This window comes from Choristoneura fumiferana, chromosome 11 (assembly GCF_025370935.1).
Source record: "Choristoneura fumiferana chromosome 11, NRCan_CFum_1, whole genome shotgun sequence".
Taxonomy (NCBI): domain Eukaryota; kingdom Metazoa; phylum Arthropoda; class Insecta; order Lepidoptera; family Tortricidae; genus Choristoneura; species Choristoneura fumiferana.
This window is the reverse complement of record NC_133482.1, coordinates 5,017,371-5,042,362: the sequence shown is the minus strand read 5'-3', so window position 1 is coordinate 5,042,362 and position 24,992 is coordinate 5,017,371. Positions and strand designations below refer to the sequence as shown.

The 24,992-nt window shown below is 42.5% G+C and overlaps 1 protein-coding gene and 1 pseudogene across 1 annotated transcript in view; both read left to right on the top strand.

The window, feature by feature from the left end:
• Window positions 1–18,803, top strand: part of LOC141432974 (uncharacterized) — a 65,524-nt gene extending 46,721 nt beyond the window's left edge. The window contains exons 5-22 of the mRNA XM_074094812.1: window positions 949–1,026; window positions 1,097–1,173; window positions 1,974–2,038; window positions 3,340–3,517; window positions 9,611–9,747; window positions 10,301–10,505; window positions 11,167–11,331; window positions 11,860–12,053; window positions 12,504–12,600; window positions 12,724–12,972; window positions 13,356–13,633; window positions 14,246–14,394; window positions 14,976–15,130; window positions 15,808–16,008; window positions 16,412–16,647; window positions 16,754–16,921; window positions 17,756–17,919; window positions 18,559–18,803. Of these exons, the coding sequence (XP_073950913.1) occupies window positions 949–1,026; window positions 1,097–1,173; window positions 1,974–2,038; window positions 3,340–3,517; window positions 9,611–9,747; window positions 10,301–10,505; window positions 11,167–11,331; window positions 11,860–12,053; window positions 12,504–12,600; window positions 12,724–12,972; window positions 13,356–13,633; window positions 14,246–14,394; window positions 14,976–15,130; window positions 15,808–16,008; window positions 16,412–16,647; window positions 16,754–16,921; window positions 17,756–17,919; window positions 18,559–18,803 (3,041 nt within the window). The remainder of the gene's footprint in view (window positions 1–948; window positions 1,027–1,096; window positions 1,174–1,973; window positions 2,039–3,339; window positions 3,518–9,610; window positions 9,748–10,300; window positions 10,506–11,166; window positions 11,332–11,859; window positions 12,054–12,503; window positions 12,601–12,723; window positions 12,973–13,355; window positions 13,634–14,245; window positions 14,395–14,975; window positions 15,131–15,807; window positions 16,009–16,411; window positions 16,648–16,753; window positions 16,922–17,755; window positions 17,920–18,558) is intronic.
• LOC141432563 (uncharacterized) lies at window positions 17,680–24,037 on the top strand (annotated as a pseudogene).
• The last annotated feature ends 955 nt before the right edge of the window (window positions 24,038–24,992 follow it).

The window sequence follows — 24,992 nt, the reverse complement described above, 5'->3', positions numbered from 1 at the left end:
AAAATTAACATTTACATGTTTACAGTATGAACCAAAGCGCCTATAAAGCTAGTATCTAATTAGTTTAGAAAAAAAAAGAAAACCCTAAAACTATTAACAATATAAATTAGAGACATATTTTATTAAACTAGGAATGCCAACTGTCGGCGAACACATCCGCGTCTTAGATTTCCGCCACAAAGTGATTGAGCAGTGATACTGCACGAGTACTCGGCGCGTTACTCGGCGCGTGCGGGCGCGGCGCGCGCGCATTGTGGCGCCGGCGCCCCGCGCGTGTGTATTGTATCTGTTCTGGACGAAAAAACGCATGCGCTCTAAAGCCTCCGGATTGTCAACCTCATTCCGCAATAGCAGACAGTAGTGCACTAGCAAGTGCATTTTTCGCCTAAATCCCAAAGTTTCAAGCCCAACCATTCCAGATACAAATAAAGACGGATACAAGTACGGGTAGTATTCCCGCTTGGTAGTAACCGAATGTCCCGCTTGTTACAGAAATTACCATACGCAAACTTTCGCTAGCAACCTTTCTATTAATGTTATTGATGTTCAGTTTGTTACAAAAATTTAATTTGTTTTGTTTATAATTATGTGTGAAGATAAACCTGTGTAAACAATACATAATTACGCATTACGCGTTTATCTACGGCATGGCAACAATGATAGAATAATAATAAGAATATTTAAAAATATTGTCGTATGTATGTATGTATTATCCTCCACGATTTAGTCTTCATTAGGTTTTATGCGTAATAGTATAGTTTACGGTACACATCCATGAAATGCAAACTTCGTAGTTTTTTCTCTATTTGTTTTCACTCAAATTCCTCAAAACCAAAACTATCTAAGTCCTTTTACCTTTTAACGCCTACACGCATGCCTAGGCATTACCGAGAAACCAATGCGAAAATTTAACCTTTTTTTCTATGTTTGGAAATTGCTTTTTTACAGAGTGCGGGATCGAAGAATGCTCAGAGGGCTGTAAAGATGGGAGGAACTGTGATTGTAATCCGAGGGAAAACGATTACAGTAAGGACCTTGACACTTTTACAAGTTACTCTGTCGTCTAAAAGCGTACTAAAGCGAGAAATTATTTCAGCTGCCGCTCGATTTGAAACTAGACTGCAGATTGTGGACCAAGCCGATACCGACATATCTCAAGAAATAGTAAAACAGGTATGTATATGTAAAGGCAGCGCTTATAACATTAATGCTTCATTCAATCATTTTAAATACCAAACTTTCTAAGGCTTTCTGTAACAGACTAGTTAGCGCTGGTAACGTGGGGCTCGTTTGACATTTGACATGTGTGTCAAGTTTGCTATTGGTTAATTAGCTAAATGAGCCAATTGATCGCAAGCAAACCATATCGTCAAATGTACCTTCTGGGCTACTACGAAACTCGAAATTCGTATCGTACCGTCCCTCTCGCTCTCGAATTAGACAGTATAAGTGTCAGAGGGACCGCACGACACGAACTTCGAGTTTCGAGTTTCGTAGTAACCCAGCTGATGGTACTAACGCAATCTAGCGATTATTCGTCTGTCAAGAAGCCCTCATTACATAGCGTGTAATCATAGGATGCTTGCTGATTACATTGTTTTATCAAACCAGCCATTAAAGGAAAAAAGTATGTTGCATTTGGGGAAAAATTACATCTTTATATTAGAGGTATAATTTTGACATAACTATAATTAGTCCCATTTCATTTTTGTATGTATACCTTCATAATTTAGAAAAATAATGGTCCTTTTGATATGATATTTTCCATTGCGGAAAACATTGCACAGTCAGCTTTTAAATTACTTTGAATCGGTTGATCTCATTTCTTTTTCGTCCTTTGAATTTCGCAAGTAATTTACTTCGGCGATTCCCCTTGCCCTTGAACAGTTTACGGCTTATGCAAACGAGCCACATTGTTATTTTATTCCCGATTTGGCTGTTCTTAAAAACAAGCTACGTTTCATACTTTTCAGATAACGAGCTATTTAAGGGCATCAAATATCACGTTAGAAGATGATGTAGAAATTTTAAATATAAGGTAAGTAATCCTGTGTCGTTAATAAAGACTGATTTTAATTAAACGTTCATGGAAAATGACACCTCTGTGAATTGAATTAAAATTCCATAGCACATCTCAACTTGGGTAGGTGTTTGGCAAGATTCCACTTATTCCATTATCCTGGGTGTCCGCGGGTTTCTTCTAGTTCTCGTGTAGGACAGTTTCTTTTGTAACTTTAGATTGTACACCATCAGTGCAATCGGTCTAGTCTGGATCTAGTAAGCGTACTTATAATGTAATGTATTCCTTCCTTTCTGTCTATTATAAAGGTTCTAGAAGAGATCGCTCTGAAGCGATAAGGCCGCCTATTGCTTGCCTTAGTAAATCTCCATACACTTGTGTTTTCTGTACATACAGCTTACTATGTGTTGGTGTGCAATAAAGAGTTATTGTAATGTAGTATAGATATAAATCTATTTATTTTCTCAGAAACACTTTTGAGATCGAGCAGTTTTTTTTTGCGTGACAATTATAAATCTCAGATGTGCCTCATATGCATATAATCTATAAATTTACGTTTCAAGTTGCTCGACGCGTGTACTGTGTAAGATAAAAAAGGCTACACTGAAAACAAGCGCTACGACTTGCCGTGGCATAATGCTGTGGCCCTTATTTGCGTGTTCCTGAACTATTACTTTTTTTTGTTTTAGTGGGAATATCGCGTTAAACAGTAGCCTAGTATATTATTCCAGAGATCCTATTATCTGGATACTAAATTTCGGCAAATCCATCCAACTTGCACGACATGTTCTTTGCATGAATGATATACTTACGAAGTCGCTCCCCGCCTATCTCCCTCTCTAGGTACCTACTCCACCTACGTTCAGATTTTTTAACAACGCAACCGAATTTAATGCAGTTTTTGATCAATAGATAGACTGGTTCATAAGAAAGGTTTTTACATATAGCCAAAGCGTATCGCTAGTTTATCATATTGACTTATGGAGCTACGAATAAAATTAATAAGTGAGAAAGTGTAATTTCACAACAAATTTCACACAAAAAGTGGCCATTCCTTAAACCGTTTTGATTCAAATACGAATCATTTTCGAGGTTGCGAGGTTGAGGTAGACGTGCTTGTTGATTGGTTAAAATTCAGAAACAAAGCAGGGATTGGTTTGCTCGCGTGATGCAATGTCAGATGTCAGTCAAATGACACACAGAACACGCTCACAGAACCCCCGCCTACTAGGACACGGAATGCCATTTTTATAACGCAGTTACAATTCCTGACTTATTATTTATTCTTAGTTATGGTGTCAAAAACCGTGTGTCGACAGTTCACCGGAGTCCAACGGCGCGCGCACGGTCTGGCTGCGCGTGTGGGGCGCGCGGCGCGATGCGGGCGCGCTGCGCGCCGCGCTCGCGAGGCTCGCCGCCATGCGCACGCGCACCGACCGCCTGCGCCTGCTTCCTGCCACGCTGCACTTCGACATGCAGCCGGCTCTAAATTTACATGTAAGTTTTTGTCTCTATTCGGACTTAATGAGTTCACTAAAAAAATAGATTTTTGTTAAATTAATTATTTTGTATTTACATACTTAGGGGCTGTCACCATCCATTGATTAGGGTTAAATGTGATGCCGTCTGCGTCTATTCGAACAAAACAAATAGAGACGGCATCACATGTAACCGTCAGTTAACACTTATCAATGAATGGTGAAACAGCCCCTTAGTCTATAATTATTTACCACGAAATAAAGCTGTTGAAATTTTAGGGTAGTAAAAAGTACATTAAAAAAATAAAGCGGCGTTTGGTTTCATTTCAATTCGTTAAAATACGCCACGTATCCAAGTATAATCAAACCTACTGTTTACTTTTTGTGTAAGATCTAAAAACCTAAAATTTTACTCTAAAAATATTTGAAATTAGTAGCTAACTTCATCTATCCATACCACTATGATCTTACGGAACGTACCTACCTACTAGTTAAACGCATAACAAGTAGGTAAAGGTATCATAGAAAAGTATTTTTAACTCTTAAATTGTCCTAGCAGACCTAGGTACAGTTAACCTGAAAAGGTGGAATTGCGACCGTATTAATTATTATTCGATGAATAATCTTCAGTTATGTGCTTATAGTGAATTATAGATTGAGCTCAGGCGTAAACAACCCATGCAACTTAATACTAGAGCAAATATCATATGTTTTTAAAGGGTCCTTTATGTCACACTGCGTTCCATTCTCAGTAGTAAAGGGGCCCATTTACAAAATGGCACCTCGTAAAAGATCACATTTGAAACGATCAAAGTTACCCCAAGACTATTTCTGAAGAAAAGTTGAGCCATTTCCTGTGTTGGTAGCTTCATTTGCAGCGAAGTTTGGGGATATCGATTAGGAAAGGTATTTAGACTAGAATTAGCAAGAGCTGGTTTATTTTTTTACATTAACGGTTGTTTATTTTATTATCATAACATCTGACTTAGGTAGATTGATGGTAGGTAGATGGACGGTATTTAATTTTTTTATCGTGTTGAATAAAGCGTCACCGCAGTATTCAGTGTGCTAAAAATTTGTAACTAGTAATCGAGAAGTAATTTTTCTTTTGTCAATTAAACAAAAAAATATGAAGATACAGCCCGTTACCCGTTACCTCTCCCAACCTTTGACACGTTTCATATTTCGATTTTTTTGTTTGATAGACAAAAATAACACGTGCCCCATATATATTTTCTCATAATGTATATAACTGACAAACTAAATAGAATAATATATGTTTAAACCCATGAAACTACTTAATTCCTCTCCCTTCTCTCTCACATATTTTTGTGCAATTTTACTAAACGTTTCCCCTGTTTTAATAGGCACTTTCATATTTCTCTTCATGTAACAGCTGCATCAAAAATAGAAACTGTTTGTGATGTGTGTAAAAACAACACCGGCCACGCAACCAAATTCTGTGCATACAACAATATTCTGCTGAACCAATAAACAAGGTCCATTTGCGAGCAAACGACGCCGCTGCCACCCGAACAATGCCGACGGACAACGAGCCTTTGATATGTACACCAATTGTCAGAGCAGGCTTACCAATCCTTTGACACAGGTTACTGAGAAGTACAGGCAATTTGATAAGGATCTAATTCTGAGGATCTAATAGTATTAGACACTATGCAAGTGTCTTGATGATAGGTTGCAATGTGCAGATTCACGAATAATCGATAACAATCAAACACTTTCGCGTATTGTATTTTAATCGCACTGTTTATGTTAATTCGAGTGCATAATAACAACTTCAGAATACGAAGCTTTTTTGGAAGATGGTGTTTTCTATCTCATCATGGAAAATTATAAAAATCCCTAAAATAATTTACAAAAAAAATAACGTTTAAAAAATTGTAACTACCTACCTTTGTAATAAGTAGGTACGTTAAGTTAAAGGAAGAGAGAATTTAATGGTAGGGTTTATTTAATGATTTTAGGATATTGATTAATTTATTGGTATTTTTACTTGTAGAAAAAGTATCGTATACAATAATAAATAATTAATTCTTCAAATTTCACTATGCAACGGTTGTATAAAATACTATTACGATTTAGTAACTTGTCACTGTATGCCTACTGATAATCTTATACAAAAGTTCAAACACGTAGTGACAACAACAAGGTACCTAGTAAAGTGTAAACATATTATTGACCTCAACTGTATCATTAGCCTTTACCGCAGACAGCTTCGCTCGTGTGAACCGCTACACCTGGGAGTCTAATAACATTTTGAGATTTTACTAATTTCTCATAAATTACATCTTGTTCTTCATTATCATTGCATGAGGAACACCTGCGTAAAATGTCATGTCTCTATGCTTAGCGGTTAAAATTTTGGTGTTTATCTGTATAAATCCAGATTCTGTTGGAATATCGGGATAAAAAGTAGCATAATTATTATTCAGAGATTAAAACTATATGCATACCTAATTTAATTCGTAAATTTCTTGCAGAGGAGCTCAATCGTGGGAAATCACATACGTATTTCACACACAAAAGCATTTAGATACCTACATACTTACTTAGGTTAGGAAATAATGCAAATGAGATCGCATTTTGTGTTGTACACAATACCATTAAAATATACCTTAAGCGTGCTTTGTTCCATGTGTACTTTAAGTGAACTAATATTTCTAATCTTCCCCTCATTTCCTTTTCTCAGAACACATACCAAGTTTAAAGAGACATTGTGTGAGATAACGTACTCCTCATTCGGAACAATGCAAGTTGCGAAACTTATTACATTTGTCTCTAACTCCTGCGAGAAACTTTACGAGGTCAACTTATTACGTAGGTGCTCATTACTTCCATAGATAAAAAGTACTTAACCGGAAAATAAAAGCTCGAAATACATCAAAAGACATTAATTAAAAGAGCTTCTAGACGTTTGTGTGTGTCGCTTCAGGTAGGTATGATACGAAGTTTGTAAATTATACCAGCGTATGCTCCAGGGCCTAATTAAAACACTTTTGGAATAAGGTGTGCCTCCCGGGATGAAGTCGTAAATGAATTCATTAGCAGTAAACTCCCTACAAAGAGATTTATGTTGCCAACTTGTTTAAAATAATAGCCAATGATACAATACACTATTATAATTACATAAGTGTTGAGGTAATCAACGGAAACTAATTTCGATATTGCGTGCACATTCTATCAATGGGAATTATTGTTCATCCAACAGTAAGCGGGCACAGACACATTGTTTGAATAAGGTATAAGCAACTTGAGTGAAGACCACATAAGATTATGTGGCCACTACTAGATGGTAGTGGTCAGAGAACCTTGAGGTCCCAGGATCGATTTCCGGATGGAGTAGATTATTGGTATGAAAAATACATGTTTGTGTTCGAACTTTGAATGTTTAATAATGTTACCGATTTAAGTATGTACAGTCGTGGGCAAATATATCGACACGGCCAAAGTTGCAAAAATATGTATACACGACTTTATGCACTTAACATTAAGCCCGTGTATACATATTTTTGCAACTTTGGCCGTGTCGATATCTTTGCCCTTGATTGTACACAGTCTTTGGTGTCGAGCATCATTATTTATTTATTTATTTGGTATACTGAGTGTGTCCTGGGAAATAGGAACAATAAATTTAAATACAAGTATTCGTATCCACTAATAAACGTGTTGTGCAAGCAACTTTAATTTCATTCATGTTAATTAAAATTTCACTTATGTTATTTTCTAACAAAGTTAATCGGACCAGGAAATGTAAAGGCCGCCTTACACATGCTCGTTACTAGCATGCTAATAAGCATGCTAGTATCTGAAGTACCAGTATGACACAAAAAAGTACCTATGCACGTGTCCTATACACACATGTTAGTAGGTAGCATTTGCTCAATAGGAGCATGCTTTCGTGCTAGTAACTAGCATGCGTTACAGTAGCTTACAGCAAACACAAAAATGAAACGCCCATACCGCGATATTAATTCCATTGATTGGAAAGTTTTCGACTTCATACACATATACTGTGGTACATAGATATCATTTATTTAAACAATGAATTTTTACATAAAAATAAAAATAAAAACACAAAATTAACTAAAACGGGCTTTCTCTTCCAAAGGCAGCGCAGCGCGGGGCATTGTACCCAGGACGCTGGCGGCGTTGCCTCGTTGCACTGCGAGGCTCAGTCTTTGGGCGAAGAAAAAGCCTGCTCTTTGGCCCAGAAACCGACTCGCCGTCCGTCTACACTCTTTTATGAAAAGGGAGAGCGTGAACAGTGTCCCGACTGTCAACGCCAATAAAGGCCCGTTCGAAGTAGTTACTGCAATTCGCAAAAAAGTAGTTGTCCTTAAGAAAGGCATATTTGCGGCTTGACTTTTCGGTGGGCAATCCCCAGGTTGCTGGCTTCCGCCAACCTGTGGCCGTGCCGACACCACAACATAGCGGGATTGGCATGTAAGGATACCACGATGAACGAGACAGCCCCAAACGCCACGGACCAACGAGACCGTCGGGCCTCTTCCCGTCCGCAGCAGAAAGACCTGTAGGCTTTAGGGTCGGGATGGATGGAGCAGGAGCTTTAAAAACAATATCGTTGAGGTCGTTGCGTTTTTTTTTTTTCGACTGGATGGCAAACGGCAAGTGGGCCCTGATGGTAAGAGATCATCCGAGCCACCGCAGACGACAGCAAGATGAGGTTCGCAGGTGCGAGGCCAGGCGAAGGCAGATAGAATACCTCAACGATCCCGGTTCTAGCAGGGATCCTATGTCCCGAGAAACACAGCAGTGCAAGCACTGTGCTTCACTCAGATTCCGAAACTGCCAGCAATCGGGCCCGCTTGCACAAGGTCCTACCCCTGCAAAACAACAAAATTCAATGCTGCAATTTCAACAGGCAGCAACGTAAAATTTAAAAGTTTTGGTGGCAAACTTTCCCCAAGGTTGCTATATGATGCCAACTCTGTGTCCGCCAAGCCTGACACCACATCATTGAGGGAATAGCGTCCTCGAAAATAAAGTTTTAGTTAAATTGCTATTTTCATCGGATTTTAAAACATTGTAACAAATAGATTTGGAATTTTAACTGCGTTTATTCTAAAGAATTATCTTTAAAAAACATTATCTTTGAAAGCCTTGCCCAGAAAATAAATTCTATTTGAGGTGTTTTTTTTAACTTGAGATACTCTAAATTGGTCGTATGTTAAAAACTCTTGGAAAAAGCAATTAAAAATCTAAGCCGTCGACTTAGACTATCATGTTGGCGAGAAAAGTTTAATTGTTTGAAATGTGAATTTCGCTGGCGTCAGTTGGCGCGGCGCCAGCCCTGGCCCACACCAGCCGGCTACTCCTCGTTAACCTGACTTAGCACCTTCTTTATTATACTAATAGTGGAGGAGGAGCCGTCTTCCTGCTCTAACCTTTATAAATGGAACGTAAATTCTCACATTCTCTGCTAGTATTAGTATGAGATTGTTTTGTACGCGATGTTGATGTGGAATTATGCGGGGCATCTAACAAGTTCTCTACACTGTTAGACAACGAAGTTTTCTACGGTTTTTGTTATTTATTTTAAGTGTATGTTACCATCTTTTTATTCACAAACTGTTTACGATAAAAATATTATAAAATACAATAATGGACTAAAATTTAATATACTTAGGGGCTGTTTCACCATCCATTGATTAGCGTTAACCGACGGTTAAATGTGATGCCGTCTCCGTCTATTCGAACAAAACAAATAGAGACGGCATCACACCTAACCGCCAGCTAACACTAATCAATGAATGGTGAAACAGCCCCTTAAACCAAACTAATAGGTACCTACAAAGTAAAGACGTCGTCGATATTTTCTGCCACAGACATCGACCCTAGGACACTGGCCGCATTACCTCTCTGAACTGCTATTTCTAATCTAAAAATATAGAATACCTATTTAAACTTATATTTTGCTATGACACGAAATAATGGTGTGTTTATTGTCTATTAGACACATCTATTGCTAACAGGAAAGTTTCAGAAAAGGCTGGTTGAAAGTTGAGCCTCACTTTACTCGTTTTGGCACTTCATGTGAATGAGTTCGATTTTATACTGTTTTTTTTTTCAGAGTTTGATAATAAACCAACGTCCCGAGGTGTGGGAGGGCTCGGAATTCATTCTAAGCTGCATGGCGCATGGCTCCCCCGACATCGCATTCGCGTGGTACAAGGACGGGGTCAAAGTTAACTTCAATGGAACTACCAGGTATTGCTATCACCTGACTTTATGATGTGGAACATTGAAAACACAGATTATTGCAATGTAGGTAGTAGGTATCTATGGTTTTAAAACCGTGGTGGCCTAATGGTTTGACCTATGGCCTCTCAAGCAGCGAATCGTGGGTTCAAACCCCGACTTGCACCTCTGAAGTGTTGGAAAAATTAATGTGCAAAATTACATTTGAAATTTACCACGAGCTTTACGATGAAAACATCGTGAGAAAACCTGCACAAACCTGCGAAGTTCCCAATCTGTACTGGTCCCATGTGGGAACTACGGCTAATCCCTTCATTCTGAGAGGAGGCCTGTAACCAGCAATGGGACGTATATATAGCTTGTGATGATGATTATTAGGTATCTATTGATTTTAAGGTCTCTATTAAGTTTTTCGATACTGGAAATCCTGAGGACCTCTGTTTTGTAGAGTTCCGTAGGTACATCAACGAAAACGGAACCCGAGCCATTTATATTTGATACCTACGGACTTCCGCAAAGTAACACTTTATTATTCAAGAGTATTAAAAAAAATGCCTTTCAGAGATATTTGGACCCAGACGGTAGCAGAAGATGCTCTGGGCCGTCGCATGTCAGTTCTGGGTATAGCGGAGGCGAAGAAGCCCGACGGTGGGCGGTGGGCGTGCTCCGCCAACGACGCGGGCCGCAAGCGGTGCCGGGCGCTAAAGCTAGCTGTGCTTCGCCCGCCTGACATCAGGCTTATACCTTCTGCGCTGACTGTCAATAAGGTAACGGGTTAAATTAAAAGCTGTTAAATATCAGACAATTTTTATGCCGTTTTTTTTGGGGTTCGGTCGTCTTACGAGTAAGGGCCAAAGCTACTGGGTCCTTGTTTTTGGGTACTTGTTTTTAGTTTTTTAAGTTTTGTATGAGATACTTTTTAAAGGATGGGCTGCAGTAGGAAAAAATACATTATAGACAACTGGGAAGGGAGAACCCAGATAGTGCCAGACTCTCACCAGCTAAAAACCCGGCTGCACATCCCCAACTCCACACATCGGGGCTTTAAATATAATTTGCGTTATTCGTCTTCAGAAGCCACAAATGGTCTTACAAATTTATTTTGAAAACATTTTTTTTTACCTTACCTACTGTTTTTTGGCTGTACTTGAATTGTCATGAGAACACTTAAATATCAATACCAAATTTCGTGTCAATCTGACAGCTAAAATTAGGTGAAATTTGACTTGCAATATTTACCCCCTGTTTCACCATCCATTGACTAAATGTATTTGGCGGATAAATGTGATGCCGTCTCTGTTTGTTTTGTTCGAATAGACGGAGACGGCATCACGGTCAGTTAAAATTAATCAATGGGTGGTGAAACAGGCCCATCTTCAATTTGCATAATTACAAGCATTTTTCACACAGTTACCAACACTTTTCCAGGGTGACAACGTGAGCATCACATGCTTGGCAGTAGCAGGCCGCATGCACGGTGTTCTAGGGTTCAGCTGGGCGCGAGAGAAGACGCTACTGCCCATGGCGCCTGGCAAAGAGGTGTGGGAGGACCTGTACCCAGCCGGCAGTGTACTGAAGCTGTACAATGTCCAGGTAAATATTTGCAAATTCAACAGCTTTATGGATATCGGGTAAATTGTGGGAGAGAGAAAGTATTACACGCTTAGTAATAAGGCCGTATGCACGGTTTTCTAGGATTCAAATAGGCGCGGGAAAAAACACTACTCTGGCCATGGCTTCCATGACCATGAGGCAGACGTGGAGATACTTGTATCTAGCCAGCTGTGTGGTGAAACTATACGATGTTTGTGTAAATCTTTGGTGTCCCTGATATGAAGGAAGGATGGTGCGAAGTAAGCATGACCTTGCCTTACCTCTAATTTAACTTCCCGGATGTTGGCACAACATCCAACGTTTTTTTTTTTTACTTTTCTGTTTTCATTTCATTTAAACAAGGTAACCTATCTAAATGTCTAGTGGTTTCGCAATGGTCCTTAGTTCTAGGGGTCAGAACTTTTTAAATATAATCGTCTCCTTTTAAGTATTTAATAATTAAGTAATAGGCGAATCCAGGCCTACAAATTAATTATTGTGACATTACCTGAACATTATTGTTTTTAGAAATCAGCTCAATACCACTGCCAAGTGTCATCAGTGGCTGGTACGAACTCCAAAGGGGTCACGCTGTGGGTGCTAGGACCGACTGACGAGGCCTGCGAAGCGGAGCCCTCGCACGGGCTGCGATGGCCGAAGACCGCGCCGGGGGCACGCGCAGCCGCTGCGTGCCCGCCTGGCCACAGCGGAGAGACAACCAGGTGACTAGAAACCGATGAACGTCCATTTAACTACTTCAGCTCAGTAACCGTGACAGGCATTGTGCAGTGCAGCCACGCGTGCTGGCTGACCATTCTGTTGTGTGACTCTAGCGCCACCCAGTTATTAAATAGAGAAGTTTCTCTGCTAAACTCAGCAGGGCTACTACGAAACTCGAAACTCGAAGTTCGTGTCGTGCGGTCCCTCTGACACTTATACTATTTAATACGAGAGCGAGAGGGACGGTACGATACGAACTACGAGTTTCGAGTTTCGTAGTAGCCCTGCTACAAGTAAACTCAGATGCATAAATTCAAGTTCCAACTCTCTTCCTTTGGACTTTAGTGCCCAAGTGAAATTATCTGCTTGAAGATTTCTCTGTTGTAGCTTGTATCCTCACTGTATTTTAACAATAAATAATTTATTTGTACTAAAGTTATACAAATTTTAAGGTTTTGTGAACCAAAAACCGGCCAGCATGAAGTGAAGTGGAGACTACCCGACTTTTCCGGATGCGTGGCAGATTCCCTGAAAGATATCTATGAACAGGTACCTACATACTTTTCTTCTTTGAAAAAGTCACGGATCAATCATCTTTTTACTTGTGCACATACCAAGTTTTGGTACCTATTCATAAACAGATCAAAGCTCAAATCTTAATCTACATTTCAGTTCAGCCGCATATCTTACGGGTACTCCTGGGGCAACGTGTCTGACGTCTCCCACCAGTACGGGGCAGTACTCCGCTCCCTCCCCGCGCATCCCGGGGAAGGTACCCTCCCCCTCCAGCACTCTAGGCAGATGCTTCACTACCTACTGTCTGCTGCTGGAAAACCTAGAGATCGGGTCGAAAGTGTGCCCCATCTATTGAAGATCTATGACACGCTGTTGAAACATCCAGACACATTTTTAGATGAAGAGGTGAGATATGAACACTTAGGGGCTGTTTCACCATCCATTGATTAGTGTTAACTGACGGTTAAATGTGATGCCGTCTCCGTCTATTCGAACAAAACAAATAGAGACGGCATCACATTTAACCGCCAGTTAACTAACACTAATCAATGGATGGTGAAACAGCCCCTTAATGGAAGAAAGTATCCATTATACTTATTAAGATTGCCACCAAACCATCGGATTTTCAATCAAATTGAAAGCGTTTGCAAGTTCTATGATTGTGGAGGGACATTACGAAAATAGAAACACAATAGGATCAATAGATAAAGCTGTCAAACAGCGGACAGTGCCACTCCCACCAGATGCTTTGGTCATATGTATTAGAAATAATCATTCAAAACTTTCAGAAAGTATACGAGCTCCAAAACGCAGTTGCCGATGCGGCTGGCATGCGAGACAATTTAGAGATTCATCTACACCAATTCACTGTAAAGACAAAGCCAGTTCGCGAGGACAACGCTGCCCATTTCAAGATGCAAGCGACCCCCATGGGGACCGAAGAATGGCTACTTACTTCAGTCGGCGTGGAACTGGTTGGGAGAAACGGAAACGCGTCGGTTGTAGCTATACAGTACCACAACTTGGGTGCTAGACTGCCTTCCCTAGGAAGGTCTATTGAGTTCAAGTAAGTAGTAAAAGGTTGTCTTATTTTTTGGAGTTTTTTTTGATTTAATTAATTCAGCGTCATTTTACTAAGGTCCATATGAATGAAGTACAATATTTTACCTTTTTTTCTCTGCTGCAAAACTGTGACTTGCTTTTGTAGCGATGAAGCAAGGTGAAATATTATAATTTATTCGAGTAAGTAAACGTAAAATTAAAATTGAGTATACCTAATTGTTTTAATTTTGCGGTTAATGTACTAATTTTGTTGATCATCTATGTTAGGCGCAATTAGTTATTTTGGCTGTTCTCGTTAAGTGGGCAGTATTTCGTTTTTGTTAGCATGCATTCTGATGTCCCATTTTCATATTATGTTTATGTCTAACTGCATTCAAACCTGTTCGATTACTAGACTCATATTTTAAAGAGCTAGAGACATTATTAGGATATTTTTAGACTCAAGACTAGACTTTTATTCTTCCACATATTATGTCAAAATGCTGGTTCATATCGGCGTCAACATACTATGCGGTATTTTCATTTATTTTTCTATGTTATCACATTTTTATTTAATAGGTTTTTTTATTTTTATTTGGTTACTAATTAGCTTATTGGTGTGTGCGCGCTGTTGTAGCGGATCTAGTTCTAGGAGCGGGCGCGAGATGGAGTTCCTGGTGGCGTCGCCGCAGGCGCAGCTGGCGGCGAGCGGCGCAGGCGTCGAGCGCGCGCTGCCTCACACCGTCACGCTGCTGTTTACGCACGTGCACAACTATAGCGCCGTCGGTGAGTGGGCTGAAGATGGCGCAGTAGTTACAAACTCACACAGAATTGACGTGAATGTTGGCAAGGTGGCTGGATTCGAAGCTGATTAGACACTAACACTCGACTATCCACCAAAACTGCTAACATACTTCCCATAATCTGGCTACCTACTAGCTTATCCTGTATCTTTTTTCAATTGCATTTGTAACAAAAGACTACTTCAAATGTAACAATTGACCTCTCACAGGAGCCGATTGAGGAAATTCATGAGTGAGCAAGTAATAAATTGATTATGTATATCTGAACCAACTCACACTTCCATAAGCCTAGTACAAGACATCCCTCTTTTTGGTGGAAAACCAGTTTCAGCTTAACAACAACATTTATTTTGTGATGATACTACAAAGCTCATGCTCATCCTATCAGGCTACTAAAATCCACTAATAGACATAGGTATTTCTCAAGGATCTCCACGACAATCGATTTTCTTTTACCCGCAGCTAATAGCTTCCTGTGATCTTTACCAAATCGTCCGTCAATCTTGCCACCTTGCTTTGCAAAACCTTGCTACCAAAGCTAATGATTTATAAATATGTCAACAGCATCAAAGCTGGCGTGCGGAGTCCGCACCGCGGAGGAGCCGCGGGCTTGGAGCACGAAGGCATGCGAGGTGCGCGTGCCGGAGCCCTCGCACGTGGCCTGCCGCTGCCGCGGGCTCGGCACCTATGCACTCTTCACCGTCGCGCGATCCACACTCGTCAGTACCAATACCTTTATCAGCACCAACTTGCCGTTAATCTAGTTTACCTTGTAGCGACTCCTAACGCCGTCTAGTGAGCAAATATAGAAACTCCAACCTACACATGGTGGTATCGTAGTTTCTCAACTTGGACGCTTATATACTACTTCTCAGGCTCTTCCTTCGGACATCGGTCCCCAGGCATAACACCTGCCTGGTGAGAGATCTCTCTATTGGAACCTGGTCCCACAACCTCGTAAGACTTACGCCAAATTTCGATCATTAGAATTTAGAATTTAGGCCTAACGAGGTTAAAGATCATCCGACATCCGACATCCGTAACTTGAGACTCTTGACTACTCTCATCGGTAATGACTCCATTTATTTATTTTCCAATGGATGTCCAGGACTCCTTCATCCTTTCTGATATGAACTGATGAACACTAGAATTCGCTTCTTGATTGTAAAAAAATATTTTTAACCATGTTCTTGCCCTTGCCAGGCATAAACTGACCTGTTTATTTCACCAATTACCTCAGAGGAAGGCTTACAGCTTCTGGACTTCGTCCCGCCCTCGTTAATATCATGAAACTTGATTGAAAAATGTCGTATGATTTTTTGTTGTTTTTTAAATCTATGTACTTGACAACATGCGCCCTACACAGGAAACTGGAATCTCCAAAAACCTTTTCCAGACGGATGCCGAGAAAGATCTCCGTGGCGTAGTGAAGATCACAGTGGGCTTAGGAGGCGCCATGTGCTTAGCGGCGGCAGCGCTCCAATTCCTGGGACTGGTGATGGGACGGAAGACCAGATTACCGGTGCTGCTAAAGGCAGCCACGGCAGGGACACATTCCGCGGCGCTGCTCACGCTGCTGGAATGTGATACCAGACAGGTGCGCATAATAATTGAAATCCAGTGATAAATTACGTGCAATAAATATTTTAATCCCTTACAACCGTTTCAATGCCATTATTACATACCTACCTACCTATCTGTCCAAAGTCAAAGTCAAGTAGGTATGCATGTTATTTTAATAAAAATATATGTTTTGGTCCTTCGAATCGAATTTGGAGAGAGTGTATAAGTAGTTTTGGAGTATACAAGTAGTTTTGGAACCAGCCCTGCAAAAGTTCACTTCATTTTGGACCTTAGAGTCGGATTGGGAACCAACCAGCTTACAAGTAGTTTTGGAACCAGCCCTGCAAAAGCTCCCTTTACTTTGATCCTTCGAGCCGGATTTGGAAACAGTGTACCAGTTCATTTCAACTCTGTAATTTAATGGTGTTGGTTGGAAGGAGGAGGCGTGCCCCGGCGCCCTGGGCTGGGTGTGCGCAGCGTGCTGGTGCGCGGGCTGCGCGGCGCTGTGCGCGCAGCCGCTGCTGCTGCAGGCCGAGCTGGCGGGACGCTCGCAGCGCGCGCCCTCCGTCGGGCTGCTGGCAGGTAGCGCACCCCTAGTGATCGCGACCGCTGCTGCTGCAGGCCGAGCTGGCGGGACGCTCGCAGCGCGCGCCCTCCGTCGGGCTGCTGGCAGGTAGCGCACCCCTAGTGATCGCGACCGCTGCTGCTGCAGGCCGAGCTGGCGGGACGCTCGCAGCGCGCGCCCTCCGTCGGGCTGCTGGCAGGTAGCGCACCCCTAGTGATCGCGAACCGCTGCTGCTGCAGGCCGAGCTGGCGGGACGCTCGCAGCGCGCGCCCTCCGTCGGGCTGCTGGCAGGTAGCGCACCCCTAGTGATCGCAACCGCTGCTGCTGCAGGCCGAGCTGGCGGGACGCTCGCAGCGGGCGCCCTCCGTCGGGCTGCTGGCAGGTAGCGCACCCCTAGTGATCGCAACCGCTGCTGCTGCAGGCCGAGCTGGCGGGACGCTCGCAGCGCGCGCCCTCCGTCGGGCTGCTGGCAGGTAGCGCACCCCTAGTGATCGCGACCGCTGCTGCTGCAGGCCGAGCTGGCGGGACGCTCGCAGCGCGCGCCCTCCGTCGGGCTGCTGGCAGGTAGCGCACCCCTAGTGATCGCGACCGCTGCTGCTGCAGGCCGAGCTGGCGGGACGCTCGCAGCGCGCGCCCTCCGTCGGGCTGCTGGCAGGTAGCGCACCCCTAGTGATCGCGACCGCTGCTGCTGCAGGCCGAGCTGGCGGGACGCTCGCAGCGGGCGCCCTCCGTCGGGCTGCTGGCAGGTAGCGCACCCCTAGTGATCGCGACCGCTGCTGCTGCAGGCCGAGCTGGCGGGACGCTCGCAGCGCGCGCCCTCCGTCGGGCTGCTGGCAGGTAGCGCACCCCTAGTGATCGCAACCGCTGCTGCTGCAGGCCGAGCTGGCGGGACGCTCGCAGCGGGCGCCCTCCGTCGGGCTGCTGGCAGGTAGCGCACCCCTAGTGATCGCAACCGCTGCTGCTGCAGGCCGAGCTGGCGGGACGCTCGCAGCGCGCGCCCTCCGTCGGGCTGCTGGCAGGTAGCGCACCCCTAGTGATCGCGACCGCTGCTGCTGCAGGCCGAGCTGGCGGGACGCTCGCAGCGCGCGCCCTCCGTCGGGCTGCTGGCAGGTAGCGCACCCCTAGTGATCGCGACCGCTGCTGCTGCAGGCCGAGCTGGCGGGACGCTCGCAGCGCGCGCCCTCCGTCGGGCTGCTGGCAGGTAGCGCACCCCTAGTGATCGCGAACCGCTGCTGCTGCAGGCCGAGCTGGCGGGACGCTCGCAGCGGGCGCCCTCCGTCGGGCTGCTGGCAGGTAGCGCACCCCTAGTGATCGCAACCGCTGCTGCTGCAGGCCGAGCTGGCGGGACGCTCGCAGCGCGCGCCCTCCGTCGGGCTGCTGGCAAGTAGCGCACCCCTAGTGATCTATTACCTCGTTATTTCGACCACATTGCAGCGGCCATGGTTACGAGTTCAGAGATGTAGTGGACGGTAGAGTTGCTCGATCTGATGATGAACTCTGATTGAGTTCGAAACGTGAAAACGTGTCAGTATAGCGTGGTGGTGGTGGTGGTGGTGTGTTAGTGTGATATGTGTGTGTTTTTGCAATGCGGAGAGGTGAAGGAGTTGCATGACTACATTATTTTGTTGCATCTATACGTCTATAGACGTAGCTATCGTAAGGTCGCGGATGAGCAAAGTAATTATTTATAGTATCGAGGTATGTCCTAAGATTCTTTCCTTCAAGAACTTTACTCCCGCACATTTCTAAATCTGCAAAAACATGCTGGCCAAGTATTTAGTCTACACACTGAATCAGAAGCCGTGGTGGCCTAGTGGTTTAACCTGTGGCCTCTGTAGAATTCATTGTGCGAAATTACATTTGAAATTTACCACGGAAACCTGCATAAGCTGCGAAGTAATTCAATGGTGTGTGTGAAGTTCCCAATGCGCACCGGGCCCACGGCCCAAGCCCTCTCATTCTGAGAGGAGGCCTATAGGCTAGGATGGATGGATGGAGTGAATGAGAATACTGTTGCAGGCGTGTGCACCCTGGCGTGGCTGACGGCGCGGCTGTGGGGCGGCGCGCCGCTGCAGCTGGGCGCGGCGGCGCAGGCGGTGTGCGCGGCGGGCTGCGCGCTGCTGGCGCTGCTGTGCCTGGCGCTGGCCGTCTGCGCCGCGCTGCGTCTGCGCACCATCACGCACAAGGTGCCCGCCGAGCGCCGGAACTACCTCGCGGACAGGTCAGTAAATGGTCTAGTGTCCTTAAAAATTCTAATTACTTAGTCCGTCAGTTAGTTTATCAAAAAATATTGTTCAATTACTTTTTCTTTTTCACTTCTCATGCTCTAAAAGTAGGTCAATATAGTCTTACGAGGCGGGAGTAAAGTGATTACTTTAGTCCCTAGGGATTAAAAGTAATTGCGAGTACTGCCTTTTCACAACGTAACATTTGGCAACCTGTTTCATTTCGCAACTTTTCATTTCGCAAACTCTAAAACTGTAAATATTTCAGGGTATATTTCAGGGCCATCGTGTAGAACCCTTAGGTAGGTTAGGTTAGTTTTATAAAAATCCTGAAATATTTACAGTTTTAGAAATATTAAACAGTTGGGAAATGAAAAGTTGCGAAATGAAACAGGTTGCCAAACGTTATTCGCTGAAACATTACTAAACCAAGTAATTGATTTTTTAATGTCGAGTGACTTAGATAAACTCAAACAGCCACTACTTGCTTAGTTTTTGTCAAAAAATAAGATTGTGTGTGGATCATTTTCTTGACGAAAATGTTACGTTCTTAGTCTACGTGGTCTTAGTTCTATGTTTTTTCTGCATAAAAGGTGGCGCCATTCTATTTATTCCAGTTTGTGTATGGACCATTTCACCGATGCGATTTGTTAACCTGTGTCTGGTTGGAAAAAAATACATTGGCATTTGCATTTCTTTACGTATTTACACAATACGCAACAATACAATTGACAATTTTGTAAGTGTAACGTGCTAATGTGGTAACGTTTGCAGAGGACGCATGGTGCGGCACACGCTGGCGCTGCTGCTGACGACGTCGGCGGCGCAGGCGGCGGGCGTGGCGTACGCGCAGCCCGGCGAGCGCCGCGTCCCGCACGTCGCCGCGCTCTCCGCCGCCGCGCTCGCCAACGTAAGCTGACCTAGCCTAGCCCACACCTTGTACTGTACAGACACTGCGCGCGAAATGAGGGCTATTGCGTATGAATTCGCCACTAGAGGCGCTAGTGTAGCGTGAGGTCTCCGAAATGTCAAATCTCATAGTTTTTGGGTGAGCTACGCGGGTTTATTTATAATTAGAATAATTTTGTGAATATTTTGCAATATCTGAAATTAATTATGGCAAATATGCGTTCCGGGGCAATGAATGTCTGTGTTTTGAGACAGTTTTGTCTTTCGGAAACCTTTGTCCTCCCTTTTTTCCGAACAAAATGGGGACTATGCAACACTGTGGCATGCTCGATATTTTTATGGTACGGTTTTATGGTGTATTAAATATGATTTTAATCTAAACTTTGTTTTCACGCCCGTAATAACAGACTTTGAAAGCCATACTTAAAAACCTCACGCAACAGTGCGCCATCTAGTAAGACAAAAAACGATATTATTGAACGAGGATACTGTGAAGAGACACTTCGTCCACCTCGGTCGGTACCTTCGGTCAACTTTCCCGAGTATAACTTCGTCGAGGAACTTCACGAATAGGCATAAAACTGAGCCAATGTAACCAATGAGTAAATAATAACAGATCAACAAAATGAATGTCATAATTTAACTTACTTTATTGAAAATTATAATCAGAATTATAAATACGGTAATTCATGTTAATCCAAAAATATTATAAGACCACCGAAATTGTGACCATGTACATATACAGTCAACTGCATTAGGTAATATCTAGTACAGCGAAGCGGGCAAAAATATCTGAAACATCCTACCGGTCCTGGAAATAGAGTCGTGTCAGATTTATGCCTGCTTTGTCATAGTTGTGCCAGACATTTGTGCACGTTTTGTTGTGCCAGATATTTGTGCACGCTTTGTTGTGCCAGATATTTGTGCACGCTTTGTTGTGCCAGATATTTGTGCGCGCTTTGTTGTGCCAGATATTTGTGCGCGCTTTGTTGTGCCAGATATTTGTGCACGCTTTGTTGTGCCAGATATTTGTGCGCGCTTTGTTGTGCCAGATATTTGTGCACGCTTTGTTGTGCCAGATATTTGTACTGGTGACTTTACCTACCTATCTAGTATTGTTTATAATTTCATGTTTAAATACGGTAAAAACGGTAGTTAAGGATTTTTTTAGTTAACTTTTACTCACGATACAGTAGGTTGTGTGTTCTTTCAGTGTATACATAACAGAAAGCTCAAAGTGTTTATTATGCAATATCTAAGAGGCAAGTTTGAATGCATAACACGTATCTGTGTTCGTTGCAGGGCGTGGCGATGGTGGTCTGCTACGTGATACGTGACGAAGAGTGCCTGCGGTCCGCCAAGCGAGCACTGTCACTGGGCGAGCCGCGCGACTGGCAGGACTCACCCGCTGGAGACACCTCGCTTAGCCGTTAGTACCTACATAATAATTTTTATAACTATTATAAAAATCTAATCTAAGAATGAAAATAAATACAGATAATAATAATAATAAATATATAGATGTCGCACCTCTGAGTTTTTCCAAATTCATGTGCGGAATTACATTTGAAATTTATTACGAGCTTTACGGTGAAAGAAAACATCGTGAGGAAACCTGCACAAGCCTGCGAAGCAATTCAATGGTGTGTGTGAAGTTCCCAATCCGCACTGGGCCCGCGTGGGAACTACTGCCCAAGCCCTCTCAATCTGAGAGGTGGCCTGTGCCCTGCAGTGGGACGTATATAGGCTGGGATGATGATATAGATGTAGTGTATAATGGTTTCCTATCGTACCTATTTTATCACAAAAGTTCGTATCATGCTCTCTCAAATCAATAACAACTCTTCAGGTGCCGTCATATTCCAAATGAGGTGGAAATTTTCCGATGGTCAAAGTCAAAGTCAAAGTCAAAATATCTTTATTCAATTTAGGCTATAACAAGCACTTATGAATGTCAAAAAAAATTGCCCACCGGTATGAAAAACCATTTTAGGTACATCTGTATTTATGTACAGGCACCTGCATTAATATATATCATCGAGGTGCATGCCAAAATATCCGACACGTACCGGCTCTATAAATAAGAGTCATATCAGATATTAATGCACGCTTTATTGTGCCTGATATTGGTGCTGGTGACTGCACGTCCCACTGCTTGGCACAGGCCTTCAGAAATGAGAGAACTTGGGCGTGGTTCTCACGGTTTGGGAACTTCACACACTGGCCGTCTTCAAATCTGGGGGGATGGGCACTATACAAGCGTGCTCCATCTTAGTACACATCTTCGCTTACTACTACCAGGCTTGATTGTGGTCAAACGCATAAGGTAAACCGTCAAATACTGGCCACCGTTCAATAGCTGACTACCTTACACTAATAATGAATTTTAGTCACCTAGTATAAACAGAGTTAATTTTTAGTATAAGGTGTCAATTATTGGCCACCTTATACTAAAATGAATTCTGGTCACCTATAGAAGTCATTTTTAAGCGCAAGGTGGCCAGTTATTAAAAGGCCAGCAATTGACGTTGTACCCTAATTTTATTTTTAAATTTCCAGTATACATAAAGCAGGGCGGCGAAGTAGAAAGCCGCGGTGGGGTGTCTGCGCTGGAGTGTTCCCCCTCCCCCGCCTCGCCTGTCTCCTACTGGCGCGCGCCTGCGCCGGGGCTCGACACACCCACACGGCTGCATAGGTAAGGTACCTATACTGTATCCATTTATGATCTTATACTTTTTGTTTTCTTATATAATTGGAAATAAAGTACATTGAACACTTTGTCATAAATATAACTACATACATTAATATATGTACCTACTTACGAGACAAGTACCTATGTAAAAAGTTTAATACTTAAGTTTATTGGTGAGAGTTTGCTTAAATCGCTGAATAATACGAATGGTTTGGTGGCACAAGCATTTTTCATTGCTAAGTAACACCTCAGGTCAAATCGTGTGTTTGAGTTTTTATAATTAAAGTTAGTATTTTTTACACTTTATTTTACTTCTTGTAGTTCTTTTTCTTAGTTTACTGTGCCATGAGTCGCAAATGCAGCCCAAATATTCCGCCTCAGCAAAGATAAACTCTGCAATCCAAACAGACCGCCCTAGCGAAGCTTTTTTAACGGAGGAGTTGAAGACTCGTGAAGAAACTAAAGAAGAAGATTAGGTACTCAACTGGGCCCATTACGATGGCATATGTGCTTGTTATAATTGTATTATTTGTTTAAATACAATGTGCTTTACCTAATCTGAGCAGCTACAAGTCATTTTACGATGATTCCTGTGACAGTGTGTAAACCACCATCATAAAAAAAAGATATCCAAATCACTCTATAATAGCTATCATTGCCTCAGATACCTAATCGTCAAATGGCTCTATCAAACACAACTTGCACTCGCACTGCATCAAATCAAATAAATAAGTACCTAAATGTTTTAGTAAACATTAATGTGACCGGCTGACAGTAGCTACTTAAACCACTGGAGCACCAGTCTCGAAATTTTGTAGACATGTCCCACAGAGGACTAATACGAAGAGAAACACTAGCATTAGCTTACTTTATATTCTTTTACCACGGGGTTCTTCTAGTCTTCACTAACGCCGTGCTTTGTGTGACAGGCGTCAATCGACCCCGGACAGCCGCGCCGACATCGTCCGCTGCGTGGAGTATAAAGACTCTGTGCTGAGTCCGCACCGCTACGAGCGGCACCCGACGCGCGCGGTGTGCGACCTCATCCCGCGCGCGCCCGCGCAGCCGAGTACATGGCCCGAGTCTGCCTCGAGCTCGGCGTCCTCAACACCCCCCCGCCCGGGAACCCGCCCCCTCCTCACCTGCTCCGTAGACTTCGAACCATACACCACAAAAAGATTCGATACCGCCAAAGAAAACTGCACCCTCTGCGTGCAATCCAACCCCGACGTCTCTAAAATCCCCTCCCCGCCGATCAAAAGCTGTCTAAAAAAATCTAACAAAAACCAGGAGTTCACCTCCAGTATATCCCTACCTTCCATGGAAGTCCTAAAAGACGAACCGAAATCCAAATCCGATATCGAACAGGTCAACGCGAGTGGAACAAAGCGTACGACTCTCCAGAGACGGATCGGATGCTCAACAAAATATCCAACGATTTAGATTTTTTACTAAATAGAACTCAGGACGCTAACGTCAATGTAATACTCGACCAAATTGAAGAGGCCCCCACTTAGGGCACGAAGTGAAATTTTGAAATACGAAGAATTTAACTGTGTAAGCAAACGAATAACATGGAAACAGGGGTGCAACATGCCATTAGGATTATATGTAAATAGTCAACATGTTTTATAATAAGTATTTAAATAATAAATTGTATGACGATTGTTCATGAAGTTATATAGCCATTCCGTTCAGTCATTATTTACCTACGTTGGTTTCATAGTCCATAACTGACAATATTACTGTTAAGAAAATGAATAAATATCATAGTTAAAAAACTTATTCATTTTTCTTAACAGTAATATTGTCATATTATGGACTATAAACCAAACGTAGGTAAATAATGACTGAACAGAATGTGCTCCCACATTGGCTGTTATAGTGTTATACGTTACAAGACATTTAGATCTCCTTAAAGCCTGCAATTAAACGCCCTGTAAAAAAAGTATTTACTTTTATATAACTTATGTATACTTTTAGTACTTTTGTATTTTTCAAGTCTTCATTTGGTTGAATGCGAAGGCCGTCGAAAAGTCAGATGATGTCATGTATTTTATTCCAATGTTAATTTTTGTGCACTGTGTAACTTTATTGCTAAATAAAAATATTCTTATTACTATTATTATTTGCTTTGTAACATTGTATAACAAATTGTAACAAATGTTATAGGTACATTGTTATCATGTTATATAACTTTTAAAATTGTATATGATATGTGGTGGTATATAATATATGTGTTATATAACATTTTTATACCAATGTGGGAGCGTTTAAGACATCTAACACGTTGTAACAGAAGTTATAAGGTATTAGACAATGTTATCGTGTTTTATAATAACTTTATATAACATTTAAAACAGCCAGTGTGGGAGCACCATTAAACCGGACAAGTAACAACTAGTCAAATTGTAAAATGTGCAGTAGATGCTAAGTTATTAAAATTGAATGTGATAAATTTATCTCAAATGCGTAATTTTACAACTAACACTTACTTATACGTATATCTTTTAATCTCAAGTTATAATATTTATTTCTCTCTATAATTTTATTATAAATTGATAATGACAACATAAATTGTTAGATATAATAATATGCTATTTTACTTTTCACCAAAGAGACCTTAT